A 22,031-nucleotide genomic window follows, 5' to 3' on the forward strand; every position below is an offset into this window, starting at 1 on the left:
GACATTGTGTATCTTTTAATAAAAAGTAATTTTGTCGAAGAAATTTACAGCATGAAAATATACATGAATGACTAACACCACAGATTAATAAACAAAACACTATAAATACACATATATAATTGTATATTTATGCACACTAAGGAAGAAAACAAACAAGACTAATAAACAAATGTGTTGCTTTGGTCTAGACGCAGTGGCTACATTTGAAATATATATTTTGTCTGCGTAAAGGACTAGAATGTCGTTCGTTGTTAGACATTTACACAGAAAATGGTTATTATGGGATTCTGAAAAACAGTGAGATGTGAAAAGGGGTTCAGTACACCTGTGCTACTTATTCCACGTTAATGTGTTGAAAATCATGCTACAGAGGATACGATGGAGGTATCTGTTTCTATGTGATGAACACATATGAAATATTATTTGGATTAAATGCTTTGTGTTAATACATGTAGTCTGAAGATGCCAAACACAACAAATGATATGTGACATGAATGATGATGATAACAGCCAAATGAAAGATCAATCGCATCGAACAATAATGACCATTAAACCTGTTGCGGCTCTAGGGGCAGTGTTTTCATTTTTGAAGAAAAAAAAACGTTCCCGTTTTAAACGGAATATTTTGTCAGAACAAGATGCTAGAATATGCATATAATTGACAGCTTTGGATAGAAAACACTCTAACGTTTCCAAAACTGTAAAGATATTGTCTGTGAGTATAACAGAACTGATGTTGCAGGCGAAAGCCTGAGAAAAATCCAATCCGGAAGTGCCCCATATTTTGAAAGCGCTGGGTTCCAATGAGTCCCTATTGAGCTGTGAATGTGCTGTCAACCAGCTTACGCTTTCTACGTATTCCCCAAGGTGTCTACAGCATTGTGACGTAGTTTTACGCATTTATGTTGAAGAATAGCCGTAGGCGGCTACATTGCGTAAGTGGTCACCTGATGGCTCCCAGGGTGACTCTCGCGTAAAATACAGAGGTAGCCATTACTCCAATCGCTCCTACTGAAAAATGAATTGTCCCGACAGATATATTATCGAATAGATATTTGAAAAACACCTTGAGGATAAACAACTTTTGCCATGTTTCTGTCGATATTATTGAGCTAATTTGGAATCTTTTTCACCGTTTTCGTGACTGCAATTTCCGGGCGATTTCTCAGCCAAACTTGAAGAACAAACGAAGCTATTTCGCCTACAAAAATAATATTTTTGGAAAAAATTTACTTTGGCTATCTACCTGGGAGTCTCGTGAGTGAAAACATCCGAAGTTCATCGAAGGTAAACTATTTAATTTGTTTGCTTTTCTGATTTGTGAAAAGGTTGCCTGCTGCTAGCAAGGCATAATGCTATGCTAGGCTATCGATAAACTTACACAAATGCTTGCCTAGCTTTGGTTGTAAAGCATATTTTGAAAATCTGAGATGACAGGGTGATTAACAAAAGGCTAAGCTGTGTCTCAATATATTTCATTTGTGATTTTCATGAATAGGAATATTTTCTAGGGATATTTATGTCCGTTGCGTTATGCTAATTAGTGTCAGGCGATGATTAAGCTCCCGCATGCGGGATGGGGAGTCAGTAGAGGTTCATGCTGACCAATGTAAACCTTGGCTAAAAGCTGGATATTTCCCAAATGTTCGTATATACACTGAACAAAAATAGAAATGGAACATGTAAAGTGTTGGTCCCCCCCCCCCAAAAAAAATCACAAATTTTCCATATGCACAAAAAGTAAGTTCTCAAATGTGTTTACATCCCTGTTAGTGAGCATTTCTCCTTTGCTAAAATAATCCAGCCACTTTACAGGCATGGCATAAAAAATAAGCTGATTAAACATGATTATTACACAGGTGCACCTTGTGCTGGGGACAATAAAAGGCTACTTTAAAATGTGAAGTTTTGTCACACAACACAATGCCACAGATGTGTCAGGTTTTGAGGGAGAGTGCAATTGGCAGCTGACTCCAGGAATATCCACCAGAGCTGTTGCCAGAAAATTAAATGTTCATTTGTCTACCATAAGCCACCTCCCACATCGTTTTAGAGAATTTGGCAGTACGTCCAACTGGTCTCAGAACCGCAGACCATGTGTAACCACGCCAGCCCAGGACCTCCACATCTGGCTTCTTCACCTGAGATTGTCTGGGGGGGTTTTTATGTCATTAATAAAGCTCTTTTGCGGGGAAAACATTGTCTGGGCCTGGCTCCCCAGTGGGTGGGCCTATGCCCTCCAAGGCCCACCCATGGCTGCACCTGTGCCCAATCATGTGAAATCCATAGATTAAAGCCTAATGAATGTATTTCAATTGACTGATTTCCTTGTATGAACAGTAACTCAGTAAAATCTTTGAAATTGTTGCATGTTGCGTTAATATTTTTGTCTGTTTGCATGTTGCGTTTATATTACAGTATGTTTAATCAAAATGCAGCTTGTTCAACAAACAATTATGGAGTATGTAAAATATGATGTAAAAATATATATTTTAATGCATGCAATAGATCACTCCACTCTTTCTAGACCTTTTCCAATTCTGATTGATCATCTCATTGGGATATGTGTGGTGCTGCAAAGATATATAGAAATCTTTATTATACTTTGTATTTTAAACCCACAATGGTACCGGTGTTACCAGAAAATATCTTCAGGCGCTATATAAAAAATATACACATCATCATCATAGATCATATGGATTTTTATTTATCTGTTTAAGAATCTTTTTTATGTACTTTGTTTTACTCTGTAATACAAAATATCACACCTCTAGTTGAATCCATTCTTATGAGAAAGCACAACTGAAGACTGCCTTATTTATTCAAGAACCAGCATAGACATAGAATTACATTATAGTAATTATATTTATATGGTTCCTAGTGGCTGCCAATATGTTGACCAGAGATTTCAGTCCAATCCCCCTTGGATCTCCCAAGGCAATAATATAACCAGTGTCACAGTTCCATAATGACCGGGGTGTCATGCCTTAGGCTAATCTATCATGCAATGTCCAGCACAAACCCCTACATTATCTGGAGCGACTCTGACAGACAGGGAAAGACATGCAATCATGCCATCCACATTATCTACATGTCAGTGAGGGAGTCTCACAGTCAGGGACAGGAAGACTAGGAAGTGTTATTTGGCTTTTTTGAGTGAGGGAGGGAGAGGGGGGTCTAGTAATACTCGGAAGAGTATTCACAGTCCAGAGTGTGTGAGAGAGGACAAGGGAGGGAGGCCTACAGTACAGTTTGACAATGATGCTTTGTTGCTTTCACTGTGATACCATCAGGGAAAGTGCCACCAAAGGCTTCCTGATGCACGACCCCTGACCTCATGGATCCAAGAAGGCTCCATAACAGTCCCAGCAGCCGATGCAGCATCAATATATTTGACGGGCAGCTTTAGGTTTAACCAATAAATATTTGTTTCTTCTTTTGATATGAAAGTCTGTGCTAGTTAACAGGAAAGAGACAGAGAGATTTGTTTCTTCCTTTGATATGAGAGTGAGATCTCCCAAGCTGCACTCCCTCTTATTGCTACATGCTTCTATCTCTTCTGTGTCCATACACAGGGGTCAACTACATGAGAAAGACAGAACAGTCACGTCCAGAACTGAAAAGAGCATTATGAGTTTTTGTGCAAAATTATCCCATGTATTCTCTTGGTGTAGCCTAGTTTGTGTCTTAGCCGGTGTTGATAACTGAATGGTTGCACTTGCTATGTGCCAAGAATTGTTATACATTCCATTAAAATACTCCAGTGTTTCTATAACTCAAAAAAGACCAGGCTGTTGCTTAAAATTGCTACTTCTAGATGAGTTGATGATCCATTGAATACTGTATATATAACATGAGAACACATTGTAAAAGTGGAACATTTGCTCTGAGTCCTGTGGACAAACGTAAACACAGTCGAGGGGTGATGCCATCTTTATTGTGATGTCATAATTATGTGCTGGTCGTCAGGTAGTCACCCCTGTGTGCTATATACAGATATGATTTCACTTGACTTGATCTGAGATTTGTGCCCTTTATCTGAGACTCCCATTGCTTTCCATGCCCTGATTTGAGCAAGGTTTGAGTGATGCCTGCTTGTTTCTCAAGTCAAAAGTCATAGTATACGTCCCATAGAGTGCTGGTACTATAGCTGGGCAATCAAACCCATGTGAGAAGGCAAGGAGGATGTGTTGGTCTGAGGGTGAATCTCAATCTGGAAAAGGAAACCACTTTAAACTGTTGAGATACACCCTGAACTTCTTTCAAGTCCGAATGGCGAAGTGATGGAGTCCTTTCTGACTGCAGGTAGTCAGCTGTTAGCTGTTCCTGTGAGGGCCTAGAGGAGGGTGCATCCCAGTGTCTAGTGGAGTAAATCAACCCTGAGACAGAGATGCTCCCTGAACCCTTTTTGGTTTGAGGTTCTGCATGGAACCTAAAGGGTTCTATCTGGAACCAAAACTAGTTATTCAAGGGGTTATCCTATGGGAACAGACGAGAACCCTTTTAGGTTCTCGATAACACATCTTTTCCTAAGAGTGTAGAGAAGTAAAGAGTGCTGGTACTGTGGTTAGGGGAGTAAGTCCAGGTACACCCTCTGTAGTCTGGATGCAAATTTAAAACGGTAACCTGTTCTCTAGCCAAAATAAGTGCACTACATAGCGAATAGGGTTCCATTTTGGATGCAGACCTCTTAGTAGCAGTGATGGGGAAATCAGATCAAATCAGGGTGCTGGTACTAATTGTCATGGGAGCGAGAGGACACTGGGGTTAGACAACTCCCTATCTGGTCTCTAAATTTTGCTGGGGTTAGACAAATCCCTGTCTGATCTCTAAATCTCATTGGGGTTAGACAACACCCCTGTCTGGTCTCTAAATCTCACTGGGGTTAGACAACACCCCTGTCTGGTCTCTAAATCTCACTGGGGCGAGAGGACACCCTTGTATGGTCCCTCTAAATCTCAGTAGCGGCGATCTCCTCGAAGTGAATGTCGTTGCTGCCGCTGTGGACGTCGTAGTCCTCTACATCTCTGTTCTCCAGCTCTAGACTGAGCTCTCTCATCACCCTCTCTAGATCTCTGTTCCTCCTGTACATCTGGATGTAGTTCTGCTGCAGCTGTTTCTGGTAGCGGATCACCTTTTCCTTTTCCTCCTGCCAGACCTTCCTCTCCTCCTCAAATCCTCCCAGCTGCTCCTCACTGCTCCTCCTCTCGTACATCAGCTCTGCCCTCAGCCTCTCCACCTGACACACAATACATGGATTGATTGGTTGATTAACTGATTAGTGGAAGTTATTTGATCATTTCAAAATCCATATGAAGTTGTTCTATCACAATGTTAAAACAATACACAACAGAGCAGTATAAAAAATAAGTATTATTCAAGCACTATTCTCCAATGAAAATTGTTAAAAATGGATTGGTCGGTCATTGCTTTTCCAAGTGTGTGGTTTTAACATGCATTACAGAGCAGGTTTTACTATCTGAACACCAATAGAGAAACCACAGAAACTAGTGCAATGGTGTGAGGGATGGGGGTCCATATGAAACTGAAAGAAAGTATAAACATCGTTGTTGGAGCTCACCTGTTGCCTGAGTCCCAGCACAGCTTCAGCACTCTGCCTCTGAGCCTTGGTCTCATCACTCTCCCCTCCCCAACCCAGCCTCCCCTCCTCCACCTCTCGGTACCCCACAGAGGGGCAGAGGCCCCCCCTTCCACCCCTCACACCCCCACGCCCCTGGGGGAGGGGCAGGCTCATACATTGGCCCTTAGTGGCTGGTGCCTGGCCTCCAGGAATATAACCTCCTCCCTGATTGGCCAGTGCATCTCGGAGGTGCGCCAACTCTTCCTCCATGCGTCCGACTTTCTCGCGGAGCAGCTCGGCTTCGCTCTTCCTGCGCTGGAGCTCATTCTCGCAGACCTCCAGCTCCAGGGAGCGTGTTCGTAGGGCTGACCCAGCCTCTTGGGTCGTAGCCTGGCAGTTCTGGAGATCGGACCTGACCTCTCTCAACTGGGACTTCAGGACCACCAGCTCCCCGCCCTTCTGGCTCAGCTCTGACTGGCTCTCCTTCAGTTGCTGTTTCAAAAGGGAGATCTCACCTGATTTCTGACACACCTGGGGAGGGAGGGAGGGAAGGAAGGAGGAAATGAGGGAGAATAAATATTTTGTGAATATTGAGATCACTTACCTTGAAATGATGTACATGAATCAACCCTAACGCCTGACCCACCCACCTCCCACTTGGTCTCTTCTAGGCGTGGTCCCAGCTGGGTCTGCTCTCTCTGTATAGAGGCACACCTCCTCTCCAACTCTTCCCTGTCCTGCAGCAGAGAGGAGAAGTCCTCCTGGAGCTTCTTCTTCTCCTGCTGCAGTTGGAACACCTGAAATAAAGACACAGACAGTTACATGCTGACCACACCGCTCGCGTCACGTGTGTGAGCATTGCAAGATAAATTGTAACATCATGTTATTCAATTATTGCACCCCCACTGCTCGCATGCGCCATTGAGCGTCTGTGTTGCCAAGCACTAATATAGAAGTCAGTTCTATTTGTGACGCTGAACGGAGTGCAAGTCCTGCCTCTCCCATCTTCTAGCAACAGCAAGCTAGCTAAATAGGACAAATTAGCTTGCAACTGCAAGCGAACCAGCTAAATTGCCAAAAATGTTTAATGCTTTCCAACCTGTCCCCAAATTAATATAATTGGTTCAGAGTTTGTTTTGATATTTTAACCTGCGTGTCAGGATCGTGATTGGTGTGGGGGAACAAAATCAATTTGCGCACAATGGCGCACGTGCGTGGCCGATTAGGGTACTGTGTTAGGGTGACATTTTGACAGAAAATTAAGAAATCAAGAAACGCTACCAAAACAGAAGCAACATATCATACAGTAATAAACAATAATAATAATAGCTTTTTATGTAACTTGCAACAATACCTGTCACACAAAGAAGGGCCCTGCTTCCCAAACTAAGTTGACTGAAGTATCTCTGTCTGTTACCTGTAGCTGTAAGGCCTGTTGTACTCTCTGGGCCTTCTGTGAAGCCTGTTTCATCTCAGAGGAACAGCTCTGTCTCAGCTCTTCCAGCTCTCTCTCACAGCGAAGCTGCTTCTCCTCGTATACCTACAGGACAGGAGGTCAGGGGTTAGACGTCACAGTTTAGAGGTTACATACAGACTGTGAACCAGCACTAGTATGGCACAAACGTATACACTGAACAAAAATATAAATGTAACATGTTGGTGCCATGTTTCATGAGCTGGAATAAAAATGTCCATACGCACAAAAAGCTTATTTTTCGCAAATTCTGTGCACAAATTGGTTTACATCCCTGTTAGTGAGCATTTCTCATTTGCCAAGTTAATGCATCCATCTGACAGGTGTGGCATATCAAGAAGCTGATTAAATAACATGATCATTACACAGGTGTTCCTTGTGCTGGGGACAATAAAAAGCCACTCTAAAATATGCAGTTTTGTCACACAACACAATGTCACAGATGTCTCAAGTTTTGTGGGAGCATGTAATCGGCATGCTGATTGCAGAAATGTCCACCAGAGCTGTTGCCAAAGAATTGAATGTTCATAAGCCACCTCCCACGTCGTTTTAGAGAATTTGGCAGTACGTCCAACATGCCTCACAACCGCAGACCATGTGTAACCACGCCAGCCCAGGACATCCAAATACAACTTCTTCACCTGTGGGATCATCTGAAATCAGCCACCCGGACAGCTGATGAAACTGAGGAGTATTTCTGTCTGTAATAAAGCCCTTTTGTGGGGAAAACACATTCTGATTGGCTGGGCCTGGCTCCCAAGTGGGTGGGCCTAGGCCCTCCCAGGCCCATCCATGGCTGCGCCCCTGCCCAGTCATGTGAAATCCATAGATTAGGGCCTAATGAATTTATTTAAATATCAACTTTATCATTGAAATTGTAGCATGTTTCATTTATATTTGTGTTCAGTATATATGGAATAATTGAGCTTAGTAATAGAACTAGCAGGAAAGACAGAAACAAACATTTTAATCATATTGCTCCTCAAGGCAACACTTTAGGCCTGCTTAAATCCCCTCTCACCTGACAGATGGCGGCCTCATTCTCGTCCAGGTTCTCTCTGAGTTGCTGCAGCTCCAGGTCTCTCTCCCTCAACTTCTCCTCCAGCTCCCTCACCACCCCCTCGTAACCCTCCAGGGTCGGGGGCGAGCGCCCACATGACCCGCTGTCCGACAGGGGCTGGCCTCGCCCACTCAGCGACCCCGTGCTCTTACTGGACGATGACCGCCCGCTGTCCGAGTTTGAGTGACCGTGGGAGGTAGAGTGGGCGTGACCTCCGTTGATCCCCGACCCTCCGTTTGTGGTGGTGGTTCTCCCAGGATCCGGGCCCACCCTGGACCCCCCAGACCCTGAACCAGACCCGGAGGCCTCGCTATTGGCCAGGCTGTAGCCATTGCTGCTGTGGGTGGGCAGGCTGGACAGGGAGTTACGGCCAGAGTCTGACATGGAGCAGGAATGGCTGTTGCGAGCATTGCGTCCTCCGCTGTATGAGTTCCTCTTGCTATCTGAGGAAGAAGACGAGCCGACCAGAGGTACAACGTTCCCGTAGCTCCCAGTGCCATTGACCACGTTATTGAACACGGTATTCACGTTATTGACCACTGTATTTCCATTATTCCCATTGATCGACAGGGGCAAGAGGAGGTTGAGGCTGCCTTGGCTCTCAGAGAGGTTGCCCCCTGGTCTCGGGGAGAGGTATTGCACTGAGTGGCGGTTCTTCGGGACCACCGGTTTGAACGCGGTGGGACGGATCAGAATCTTCTCCATGTTCTGCAATGGAAGACAGTTTTTGTTAATGAAGACAGTATTTGTTAATGAAGACACTATTTATTAATGAAGATAGTATTTGTTAATGGAAGATAGTATTTGTTAATGAAGACATTATTTATTAACATCTCTAGGGGGTGTGGGATGGTAGCGTCCCACACCTTGCCAACATCCACCTGGCCAATATCCAGTGAAATTGCAGAGCGCCAAATTCAAAAACAGAAACACTCATTATAAAAATGTATAAAACATACAAGTGTTATACATCGGTTTAAAGATTAACTTCTTGTTAATCCAACCACGGTGTCAGATTTTAAAAAGGCTTTACCGCGAAAGCATACCATGCAATTATCTGAGAACAGCACCCAGCAGAGAAATCATTACAAACAGTTACCAGCCAAGTAGAGAAGTTACAAGTCAGAAATAGCAATAAAATGAATCACTTACCTTTGATGATCTTCATATGGTTGCACTCACAATACTCCCATTTACTCAATAAATGTCTATTTTGTTCGATAAAGTCCCTCTTTATATCCAAAAACCTTGCGTTTTGTTCAGTAATCCGCAGTCACAACAGGCAGACGAAAAATCGGAAAAGTATCGTAAAGTTCATAGAAACATATCAAACAATGTTTATAATCAATCCTCAGGTTGCTTTTAGTCATAATAATCAATAATATTTAAACCGGACAAAAGCTTCGTCATTGAAAAACCTCTGGGACACTGCAGTGTCCACTCATTCAGAGTGGTCTTACACCCTCATTTATCAGAATACAAGCCTGAAACAATTTCTAAAGACTGTTGACATCTAATGGAAGCCATAGGAAGTGCAATTTGAGTCCTAAGTCAATGGATACTGTAACGGCATTCAATAGAAAATTACAAACATAAACAAATCCCACTTCCTGGATGGATTTTTCTCAGGTTTTCGCCTGCCATATCAGTTCTGTTATACTCACATACATTATTTGACCTGTTTTGGAAACTTTAGAGTGTTTCTATCCAAATCTACCAATTATATGCATATCCTATTTTCTGGGCCTGAGTAGCAGGCAGTTTACTTTGGGCACGCCATTCATCCGGAGGTGAAATTAGTGCCCCCTACTCTAGTGAAGTTAATGAAGACAGTATTTGTTAACGGAAGACAATAGTTGTTAATTGTTTCTGTTGTTCATACAGTGGGGTAAAAACATATTTAGTCAGCCACCAATTGTGCAAGTTCTCCCACTTAAAAAGATGAGAGTAATTTTCATCATAAGTACACTTCAACTATGACAGACAAAATGAGATTTTTTTTCTCTCCAGAAATTCACATTGTAGGATTTTTAATGAATTTATTTGCAAATTATGGTGGAAAATAAGTATTTGGTCAATAACAAAAGTTTATCTCAATACTTTGTTATATACCCTTTGTTGGCAATGACAGAGGTCAAACGTTTTCTGTAAGTCTTCACAAGGTTTTCACACACTGTTGCTGGTATTTTGGCCCATTCCTCCATGCAGATATCCTCTAGAGCAGTGATGCTTTGGGGCTGTTGCTGGGCAACACGGACTTTCAACTCCCTCCAAAGATTTTTTTAACACACCGCCCGGGCAACGAAGTGTTAATTAGAAATGCCTGGTCTCCTCCCGTTGAAGACAGGCACACTGATAGGACGGAAGGTTATTCTGAATGCTCTGATTGGCTTCATTAATATTCATAGGTTTCCAGTAAGCAGCTTTTCTAATGATTTTGAGTATGTCATGACATAAGAGAAAGGGGGAGAGAGAGAGAGAGAGAGAAAGACAGCTCTCTACACAGGTTGGGTAAGCGGTTTTCTTAATGGTTTCCCTCAGCCCTCATTAAGTGCGTCAGATAATATGAGATAGCTCTGACATTGATTATATAGACGCGAGGTGATTGACTGTTAAAAGATCTATAGCCAGCATTGTCTGAGCTGTGATCATGGTTCCCGCTCTATAAATAGAAATGAATAGCCAATCAGAGAGCAGAGAGGATCTAAGGTAAAACATGTTGCATAGAAGCACCTCACCACCGGTGCTGTTTATTAGCTGGGAGTAGTTGGCTAATAGTGAGGTGATGAAATGTTCACTTCACCATTATATAGAAGTATTATTAGTCAGCTGGACTCTATGTTCTGTATATGAGTTTAGTGAGGATTTTACAAGTGAAACTTACAATTGAGGAAGAAAAAAAAGTATACTAATGATAGGCTTAATAAACACAATGACAATGCATGGGCATTACCAACAGGAAGCTGGGATGGTCTTTTCTTGACTATATAGTTAATATAGGACTTATTCGGGGTACCCAGATACCACAAGCTCGGAAACCACTTGACATTTTGGGAATCCCCTCCGAAACTCACCTTCTCCAGTTTTCCCGACACAGGGATGAGTTTGGGCGGCGGCCCGCTGATATTCCCGTTGAGACCTCGGTTATTCCTCTGCTCCTCCGAGTCGCTACACGGACTCCCCACCGTCACCACATGGTTATCATTCACCTCCTCCCTCACAAACCCATAGTTCCCATTCCCTCCACTACCACCACCACCTCCAGCCACACACCCAGCCGCCCCAGCAGATTTACCCGCCCGAGGCTGCTTCTTGGTGGGCAGTGGCGGCGGCTGGAGCTTGGTGGGCTGGAGCTGGGTCTGGTTGTTGATGATCAGTAGTTGTTCCAGGGAGCTCCCGCTGGGCAGGGTGTTGCTATCACCCTGGAGCTTGAAACAATTGGTAGTTGGGGTGTTACGGCGTGGCTTAGTGCTGAAATAAAAATAATGATCATTTAGAATAATCATTGATAAGAATTACAGTATACAGCACTTTTCCAGTAGCTCTTTTCCATAGTAAGGGAAGAATCACTAGCCTGGCCCCAGGTCTGTTTGTGCTCTTATTTGGTATGATAATCCCATAAGGAGTTGTCAATAGAGCAGAAACAAGGCAAAAGACTGGCATCCAGGCTAGAAAAGCGCATTGTCCACACCCAATATACTCTGAGTGCCAGATCTGTTTGTGCTACCATGCCAACTACTTGTCACTTATTCTCAAGCCATGTTTGTCTTGACCAGGACAGCAATAGAGTGGGCAAGGGCATGAACAGACTGGCACCCGGGCTACGACCGATGAGTAGCACCCTACCTGAACTCTCTGGCAGCCCGGCAGTGTCGCTGCTCCTGATGGGTCCGGCCAGAGATGAGGCTGCTGACGGAACCCATGGTGGCTCTGGGGACAAAGGGGCCACAGGGCCCTCCGACGACAGGGGAGAGGGTGACGAAATGGAGGCTTGTGGGAGGCTTGGGGTGGTCAGTCACAGACACAGGCAGGGTCTGAACCAGAGCCATGTTACCTGGACAACACCAGACATACACCCAACACACTCTGCAGAGAGAGAGAGAGAGAGAGAGAGAGAGAGAGAGAGAGAGAGAGAGAGAGAGAGAGAGAGAGAGAGAGAGAGAGAGAGAGAGAGAGAGAGAGAGAGAGAGAGAGAGAGAGAGAGAGAGAGAGAGAGAGAGAGAGAGAGAGAGAGAGAGAGAGGCAGTGACACAATTAGACCCAACCCAATTAATAGAAAACAAGAATACAGTGGGGCAAAAAAGTATTTAGTCAGCCACCAATTGTGCAAGTTCTCCCACTTAAAAAGATGAGAGAGGTCTGTAATTTTCATCATATGTACGCTTAAACTATGACAGACAAAATGAGAGAAAAAATCCAGAAAATCACATTGTAGGATTTTTAATGAATTTATTTGCAAATTATGGTGGAAAATAAGTATTTGGTCACCTACAAACAAGCAAGATTTCTGGCTCTCACAGACCTGTAACTTCTTCTTTAAGAGGCTCCTCTGTCCTCCACTCGTTACCTGTATTAATGGCACCTGTTTGAACTTGTTATCAGTATAAAATACACCTGTCCACAACCTCAAACAGTCACACTCCAAACTCCACTATGGCCAAGACCAAAGAGCTGTCAAAGGACACCAGAAACAAAATTGTAGACCTGCACCAGGCTGGGAAGACTGAATCTGCAATAGGTGAGCAGCTTGGTTTGAAGAAATCAACTGTGGGAGCAATTATTAGGAAATGGAAGACATACAAGACTACTGATAATCTCCCTTGATCTGGGGCTCCACGCAAGATATCACCCCGTGGGGTCAAAATGATCACAAGAACGGTGAGCAAAAATCCCAGAACCACACGGGGGGACCTAGTGAATGACCTGCAGAGAGCTGGGACCAAAGTAACAAAGCCTACCATCAGTAACACACTACGCCGCCAGGGACTCAAATCCTGCAGTGCCAGACGTGTCCCCCTGCTTAAGCCAGTACATGTCCAGGCCCGTCTGAAGTTTGCTAGAGAGCATTTGGATGATCCAGAAGAAGATTGGGAGAATGTCATATGGTCAGATGAAACCAAAATAGAACTTTTTGGTAAAAACTCAACTCGTCGTGTTTGGAGGACAAAGAATGCTGAGTTGCGTCCAAAGAACACCATACCTACTGTGAAGCATGGGGGTGGAAACATCATGCTTTGGGGCTGTTTTTCTGCAAAGGGACCACCATTGGTGGCTGACTAAATACTTTTTTGCCCCACTGTATATATTCACATTGCAAAGAATGAACACAAAAACTGAGCAAACCAGAATGCTATTTGGCCCTAACCAGAGAGTGCAAAGTGGCAGAATACCTGACCACTGTGACTGACCAATTATTAAGGAAAGCTTTGACTATGTACAGACTCAGTAAGCATAGCCTTGCTATTGAGAAAGGCCGCTGTAGGCAGACCTGGCTCTCAAGAGAATGTGTGAATGTGCACACTGCCCACAAAATGAGGTGGAAACTGAGCTGTACTTCCTAACCTCCTGCCCAATGTATGACCATTTTAGAGACATGTATTTCCCTCAGATTACACAGATACACAAAGAATTCAGATAAACTCCCATATCTACTGGGTGAAATACCACGGTGTGTCATCACGACATGAAGAATTGTGACCTGTTGCCACAAGAACAAACACCATTGTAAATACAATCCATATTTACGTTTATTTATTTTCCCTTTTGTACTTCTTGCACATCGTTACAACACTGTAAATAGACAAAACAACATGTGAAATGTCTCTATTCCTTTGGAACTTTTGTGGGTAATATTTACTGTTTACGGTTCATTTTATACTGTTATTTCACTTTTGTTTATAATCTATTTCACTTGCTTTCACAATGTAAACATATGTTTCCCATGCAAATGAAGCCATTTGAATTGAATTGAGATAGAAAGAGAGATAGAGAGAAAAGTTTAATTTCAATGGAATTTTGTCAGGTCATCATGATGGCTACTGTTGGCTTCCTCACTGATACAGTTAAAATGTCACATTCAAACCATCAGTATAGGAAACAGAGATAGAGAGTGTGTGCAGAGGGTAGAGGGAGTTCAATATCTTTTGTGTGTGTGTGTGCTTGGTGTTTAAGTGTTTCATTTCCAGCCAATATTATGCTAGTGTGTTGCCTCAGGGACAGGGAGGGGGGGACATTTTATATTTAGCCTGTTGTGCATCGCTCAAAGCTGTCTGGCCAAGAGGAATAATACAACCCAACTATGATGGCACACTTCATGTCAGAGCCACACACACACACACGTACACGCACACTCACACACACTCACACTCACACACGCACACGCACACTCACACTCACACACACACACACACACATGTCAAATCCAATTTTATTGGTCACATACATGTGTTTAGCAGATGTTATTGCGAGTGTAGCGAAATGCTTGTGCTTCTAGTTCTGACAGTGCAGCAATATCTAAGAAGTAATATCTAACAAGTAATATCTAACAATTTCACAACAAATACCTATTACACATAAATCTAAGTAAAGGAATAGAATTAAGAATATATAAATATATGGACGAGTAATGTCAGAGCGACATAGACTAAGATACAGTAGGATAGAATACAGTATATACATATGAGATGAGTAATGCAAGATATGTAAACTTGATTAAAGTCACATTATTAAAAGTGACTAGTATTCCATTTATTAAAGTGGCCAATGATTTCAAGTCTGTATATGTAGGCTGCAGCCTCTCTGTGCTTGCCAGAGCCGTGTGTATAGGAAGTCAGGCGCAGGAGAGTCAAACGGAGTGTAAATGGAGTCTTTTAATATATGTCCACTTAACATGCTCCAAACACTAAATACGTACATACATAAACAAACATGGGTACGAGGACCCGTCGCGCACCTATACAACATAAAACACTTGACATAAAACAATCTCTGACAAAGACATGAGGGGAAACAGAGGGTTAAATACACAACATGTAATGAATGGGATTGAAAACAGGTGTGTGGGAAGACAAGACAAAACCAATGGAAAATGAAAAATGGATCAATGATGGCTAGAAGGCCGGTGACGTCGACCGCCGAGCACCGCCCGAACAAGGAGAGGGACCGACTTCAGCAGAAGCCGTGACAGTGCTAGTGATGGCTGTTTAACAATCTGATGATAGAAGGTTTGAGATAGAAGCTGTTTTTCAGTCTCTCTGTCCCAGCTTTGATGCACCTGTACTGACCTCGCCTTCTGGATGATAGCGGGCTGAACAGGCCGTTGGCTTGGGTGGTTAAAATCAAATCTGACAAACTGTATTTGTCACATGCGCCGAATACAAGTGTAGACCTTACCGTGAAATGCCTTACACGCCCTTAACCAATAATTCAGTTCAAGAAGAGTTAAGAAAGTACTTACCAAATAAACTAAAGTAAAAAAGAATAATAACCTAACAATAACGAGGCTATATACAGGGGGTACCTATACCAAGTCAGTGTGCGGTGGTACAGGTTAGAGGTCATTTGTACATGTAGGTAGGGGTGAAGTGACTATGCAGTCATAATAAACAGTGAGTAGCAGCAGTGTAAAAGCAAATGGAGGGGGGCAATGTAAGTAGTCCGGTGGTCATCTGATTAGTTGTTCAGCAGTCTTATGGCTTGGGGGTAGAAGCTGTTAACTTCACTAGGGTAGGGGGCAGCATTCGGAATTCTCGATGAAAAGCGTGCCCAAATTAAACTGCCTGCTACTCAGGCCCAGAAGCTAGGATATGCATATAATTAGTATATTTGGATAGAAACCACTCTAACGTTTCCAAAACTGTTAAAATAATGTCTGTGAGTATAACAGAACTGATATGGCAGGCGAAAACCTGAGGAAAATCCATCCAGGAAGTACTATTATTTTGAAAGGCTGTTTTTCCATTGAAAGCCTATCCACCATACAAAGACTTAGGACCCAGTTCACGATCTCTATGGCTTCTTCTACATGTGGCCAGTCTTTAGGCATTGTTTCAGGCTTTTACTCTGAAAAATGGGGGAGATACAGCACTTTCAATGAGTGGACAGTGGACATTTCCAGACATGAGTCCAGCGTGTGATCGGGAGTGCGCCTTTCTTGTTTCTCCTTTTCTATTGACGAAGCTTTTGTCCGGTTTAAATATTATTGATTATTTATGACAAAAACAACCCGAGGATTAATTTTAAACATCGTTTGACATGTTTCTACAAACTTTTTTTGTTCTTTTTTTACTTTTCGTCTAGATGTTGAGAGCGCGCATTGTGCCTTTGGAATACTGAACTAAACTAACCAACAGAACGGAGGTTTTTGGACATAAGGGACATTATCGAACAAAACAAACATGTATTGTCTAACATGGAGACCTGGGAGCGCAACCAGATGAAGATCATCAAAGGTAAGTGATTAATTTTAACGCTATTTCTGACTTTTGTGACACCTCTCCTTGGTTGAAAAATGGCTGTATGGTTTTCTGTTGCTAGGCACTGACCTAACATAATCGTGTGGTGGGCTTTCGCGGTAAAGCCTTTTTGAAATCTGACACAGCGGCTGGATTAACAAGATGTTTATCTTTAATCCTATGTATAAAACTTGTATTTTTCATCAATGTTTATGATGAGTATTTCTGTAATTTGATGTGGCTCTGAAATTTCACTGGATGTTTGTTTGAGACAATGATTACTGTACATAATATGGCAATTTCAACTGAAGTCTTTGGACATAAAGATTAACTTTATCGAACAAAACACACATTTATTGTGTAACATGAAGACCTCTGAGTGCCATCTGATGAAGATCAAAGGTTAGTGATTAATTTAATCGCTAAACTGACTATTGTGAGCCCTCTCCTTGGCTGGAAAATGGCTGTATGGTTTTTTGTGACTAGGCGCTGAACTAACATAATCGCATGGTGTGCTAACGCAGTAAAGCCTTTTTGAAATCGGACACTGTGGTTGGATTTACAAGAAGTGTATCTTTAAAATGGTGTATAATACTTGTATGTTTGAGGAATTTTAATTATGGGATTTCTGTTGTTTTGAATTTGGCGCCCTGCAATTTCACTTGCTGTTGTCAAGGTGGGACGCTACCGTCCCACTGGTACCAGAGAGGTTAAGGAGCATTTTGGTATTAGACTTGGCGCTCCGGTACCATGCGGTAGCAGAGAAAACTGTCTATGACTTGGGTGACTGGAGCCTGACAATTTTATGGGCTTTCCTCTGACACTGCCAATTATATAGTTCCTGGACTGCAGGAAGCTTTGCCCCAGTGATGTCCTGGGCCGTATGCACTACCCTCTGCAGCGCCTTACGGTCTAATGCCGAGTCGTGGCCATACCAAGAGTTCATGCAAGTGGTCAGGATGCTCTTGAGGGTGCAGTTGTAGAACTTTTTGAGGATCTGGGGACCCATGCCAAATCTTTTCAGTCTCCTGAGGGGGAAAAGGTTTTGTCGTGCCCTCTTGGTGTGTTTGGGCCATGATAGATCGTTGGTGATGTGGACACCAAGGAGTGGAGCTCAGACGGCCATTTCCTGTAGTCCACGATCAATTCTTTTGTCTTGCTCACATCGAGGGAGAGATTGTTGTCCTGGCACCACACTGCCAGTTCTCTGACCTCCTCCCTATAGGCTGTCTCATCGTTGTTGTGTCGTCAGCAAACTTACTGGTGTTGGAGTCGTGTTTGGCCACGCAGTCGTGGGTGAACAGGGAGTACAGGAAGGGACTAAGTACACACCCTTAATGGGCCCCAGTGTTGAGGATCTGCGTGGCAGACGTGTTGTTGCCTACCCTTACCAGTTGGGGGTGGCCCGTCAGGAAGTCCAGGATATCGTTGCAGAGGGAGGTGTTTAGACCTAGGGTCCTTAGCTTAGTGATGAGCTTCGTGGGTACTATGGTGTTGAATGCTGAGCTGTAGTCAATGAACAGCATTCTCACATAGGTGTTCCTTTTGTCCAGGTGGGAAAGGGCAGTGTGGAGTGCATTGTGAGATTGTGTCATCTGTGGATCTGTTGGTTGTGGTATGCGAATTGGAGTGGGTCTAGGGTATCTGGGATGATGCTGTTGATGTGAGCCATGACCAGTCTTTCAAGGCACTTCATGGCTACTGACGTGAGTGCTACGGGGCGGAAATCATTAAGGCAGGTTACCTTCGCTTCCTTGGGCATAGAGACTATGGTGGTCTGATTGAAACATGTAGGTATTACAGATTCAGTCAGGGAGAGGTTGAAAATGTCAGTGAAGACACTAGCCAGTTGGTCAGCGCATGCTTTGAGTTCACATCCTGGTAATCCATCTGGCCCCGCGGCTTTGTGAATGTTGACCTGTTTAAAGGTCTTGCTCACATCGGCTACCAAGAGTGTTATCACACAGTCATCCAGAACAGCTGGTGCTCTCGTGCATGCTTAAGTGTTCAAATCAAATCAAATCCAATTTTATTTGTCACATACACATGGTTAGCAGATGTTAATGCGAGTGTAGCGAAATGCTTGTGCTTCTAGTTCTGACAATGCAGTGATAACCAACAAGTAATCTAACTAACAATTCCAAAACTACTGTCTTATACACAGTGTAAGGGGATAAAGAATATGTACATAAGGATATATGAATGAGTGATGGTACAGGGCAGCATACAGTAGATGGTATCGAGTACAGTATATACATATGAGATGAGTATGTAGACAAAGTAAACAAAGTGGCATAGTTAAAGTGGCTAGTGATACGTGTATTACATAAGGATGCAGTCGATGATATAGAGTACAGTATATACGTATGCATATGAGATGAATAATGTAGGTTAAGTAACATTATATAAGGTAGCATTGTTTAAAGTGGCTAGTGATATATTTACATCATTTCCCATCAATTCCCATTATTAAAGTGGCTGGAGTTGGGTCAGTGTCAATGACAGTGTGTTGGCAGCAGCCACTCAATGTTAGTGGTGGCTGTTTAACAGTCTGATGGCCTTGAGATAGAAGCTGTTTTTTAGTCTCTCGGTCCCAGCTTTGATGCACCTGTACTGACCTCACCTTCTGGATGATAGCGGGGTGAACAGGCAGTGGCTCGGGTGGTTGATGTCCTTGATGATCTTTATGGCCTTCCTGTAACATTGGGTGGTGTAGGTGTCCTGGAGGGCAGGTAGTTTGTCCCCGGTGATGCGTTGTGCAGACCTCACTACCCTCTGGAGAGCCTTACGGTTGAGGGCGGAGCAGTTGCCGTACCAGGCGGTGATACAGCCCGCCAGGATGCTCTCGATTGTGCATCTGTAGAAGTTTGTGAGTGCTTTTGGTGACAAGCCGAATTTCTTCAGCCTCCTGAGGTTGAAGAGGCGCTGCTGCGCCTTCTTCACGACGCTGTCAGTGTGAGTGGACCAATTCAGTTTGTCTGTGATGTGTATGCCGAGGAACTTAAAACTTGCTACCCTCTCCACTACTGTTCCATCGATGTGGATAGGGGGGTGTTTCCTCTGCTGTTTCCTGAAGTCCACAATCATCTCCTTAGTTTTGTTGACGTTGAGTGTGAGGTTATTTTCCTGACACCACACTCCGAGGGCCCTCACCTCCTCCCTGTAGGCCGTCTCGTCGTTGTTGGTAATCAAGCGTACCACTGTTGTGTCGTCAGCAAACTTGATGATTGAGTTGGAGGCGTGCGTGGCCACGCAGTCGTGGGTGAACAGGGAGTACAGGAGAGGGCTCAGAACGCACCCTTGTGGGGCCCCCGTGTTGAGGATCAGCGGGGAGGAGATGTTGTTGCCTACCCTCACCACCTGGGGGCGGCCCGTCAGGAAGTCCAGTACCCAGTTGCACAGGGCGGGGTCGAGACCGAGGGTCTCGAGCTTGATGACGAGCTTGGAGGGTACTATGGTGTTGAATGCCGAGCTGTAGTCGATGAACAGCATTCTCACATAGGTATTCCTCTTGTCCAGGTGGGTTAGGGCAGTGTGCAGTGTGGTTGAGATTGCATCGTCTGTGGACCTATTTGGGCGGTAAGCAAATTGGAGTGTGTCTAGGGTGTCAGGTAGGGTGGAGGTGATATGGAGTCGTGGTCACCTTTTCCGAAAGGGGGGCGGGGCAGGGCCTTATATGCGTCGCGGAAGTTAGAGTAAAAATGATCCAAGGTTTTACCACCCCTGGTTGCGCAATCGATATGTTGATAAAATTTAGGGAGTCTTGTTTTCAGATTAGCTTTGTTAAAATCCCCAGCTACAATGAATGCAGCCTCCGGATAAATGGTTTCCAGTTTGCAAAGAGTTAAATAAAGTTTGTTCAGAGCCATCGATGTGTCTGCTTGGGGGGGGGATATATACGGCTGTGATTATAATCGAAGAGAATTCTCTTGGTAGATAATGCGGTCTACATTTGATTGTGAGGAATTCTAAATCAGGTGAACAGAAGGATTTGAGTTCCTGTATGTTTCTTTCATCACACCATGTCTCGTTAGTCATGAGGCATACGCCCCCGCCACTCTTCTTACCAGAAAGATGTTTGTTTCTGTCGGCGCGATGCGTGGAGAAACCCGTTGGCTGCACCGCGCCGGATAGCGTCTTCCCAGTGAGCCATGTTTCCGTGAAGCAGAGAATGTTACAGTCTCTGATGTCCCTCTGGAATGCTACCCTTACTCGGATTTCATCAACCTTGTTGTCAAGAGACTGGACATTGGCAAGAAGAATGCTGGGGAGTGGTGTGCGATGTGCCCGTGTCCGGAGTCTGACCAGAAGACCGCTATGTTTCCCTCTTTTACGAAGTCGGTTTTTTTTTGGGTCGCTGCATGGAATCAATTCCGTTGACCTGTTTGTAAGGCAGAACACATGATCCACGTCGCGGAAAACATATTCTTGGTCGTACTGATGGTGAGTTGACGCTGATCTTATATTCAGTAGTTCTTCTCGACTGTATGTAATGAAACCTAAGATAACCTGGGGTACTAATGTAAGAAATAACACGTAAAAAAACAAAAACTGCATAGTTTCCTAGGAACGCGAAGCGAGGCGGCCATCTCTGTCGGCGCCGGAAGTGTTGCTTGCCTCGAAGCGCGCATAAAAGGCATTTAGCTCGCCTGTTAGGCTCGAGTCACTGGGCAGCTCGCGTCTTGGTTTCCCTTTGTAGTCCGTAATAGTTTTCAAGCTCTGCCACATCTGACTCGTGTCAGAGCAGGTGTAGTAGGATTCAATCTTAATCCTGTATTGGCACTTTGCTTGTTTGATGGTTCGTCTGAGGGCAAAGCGGGATTTCTTGTAGGCATCCGAATTAGTGTCCTACTCCTTGAAAGCGGCAGCTCTAGTCTTTAGCTCGATGCGGATGTTGCCTGTAATCCATGTCTTCTGGTTGGGATGTGTACGTACTGTCACTGTGGGGATGACGTTGTCGATGCACTTATTGACGAAGCTGATGACTGAGGTGGTATACTCCTCAATGCCATTGGTTGAATCCCAGAACATATTCCAGTCTGTACTAGCAAAACAGTCCTGTAGCGTAGCATCCACGTCATCTGACCACTACTGTATTGAGTGAGTCACTTGTACTTCCTGCTTGAGTGTTTGCTTGTAAGCAGGATTCAGAAGGATATAATTATTGTCAGATTTGCCAAATGCAGGGCGAGGGAGAGCTTTGTATGCATCTCTTTGTGTGGAGTAAAGGTACTCTAGAGGTTTTTTTCCCTCTGGTTGCACATGTAACATGCTGGTAAAAATGTGGCATTTTTCTTGTTTGCTTCGGCCTTCTAGAGTTGGTTGAGTGTGATCTTAGTGCCAGCATCGGTCTGTGGTACATTGAACATCTTGGCCATGTTCTGTTATAATCTCCACCCGGCACAGCCAGAAGAGGACTGGCCACCCCACATATGCTCTCTCTAATTCTCTCTTTCTTTCTCT

General features: G+C 43.9%; 1 protein-coding gene across 5 annotated transcripts in view; it reads right to left on the reverse strand.

Annotated features, from left to right (window-relative positions):
- Positions 1–22,031, reverse strand: part of LOC118369878 (leucine zipper putative tumor suppressor 2 homolog) — a 131,340-nt gene continuing 109,309 nt past the window's right edge. For all 5 annotated transcript variants that reach the window (XM_052498779.1, XM_052498778.1, XM_052498781.1 and 2 more), the window contains 7 exons: positions 11,962–12,201; positions 11,190–11,586; positions 8,077–8,823; positions 6,999–7,121; positions 6,232–6,378; positions 5,582–6,112; positions 1–5,239 (listed from right to left, as the gene is read on the reverse strand). In XM_052498779.1, coding sequence (XP_052354739.1) covers positions 4,952–5,239; positions 5,582–6,112; positions 6,232–6,378; positions 6,999–7,121; positions 8,077–8,823; positions 11,190–11,586; positions 11,962–12,164 — 2,436 coding nt within the window. In that variant the 5' untranslated portion in view covers positions 12,165–12,201 and the 3' untranslated portion in view covers positions 1–4,951. The remainder of the gene's footprint in view (positions 5,240–5,581; positions 6,113–6,231; positions 6,379–6,998; positions 7,122–8,076; positions 8,824–11,189; positions 11,587–11,961; positions 12,202–22,031) is intronic.

The sequence above is a fragment of the Oncorhynchus keta genome, chromosome 36 (assembly GCF_023373465.1).
Source record: "Oncorhynchus keta strain PuntledgeMale-10-30-2019 chromosome 36, Oket_V2, whole genome shotgun sequence".
In the NCBI taxonomy this organism is placed as follows: Eukaryota; Metazoa; Chordata; class Actinopteri; order Salmoniformes; family Salmonidae; genus Oncorhynchus; species Oncorhynchus keta.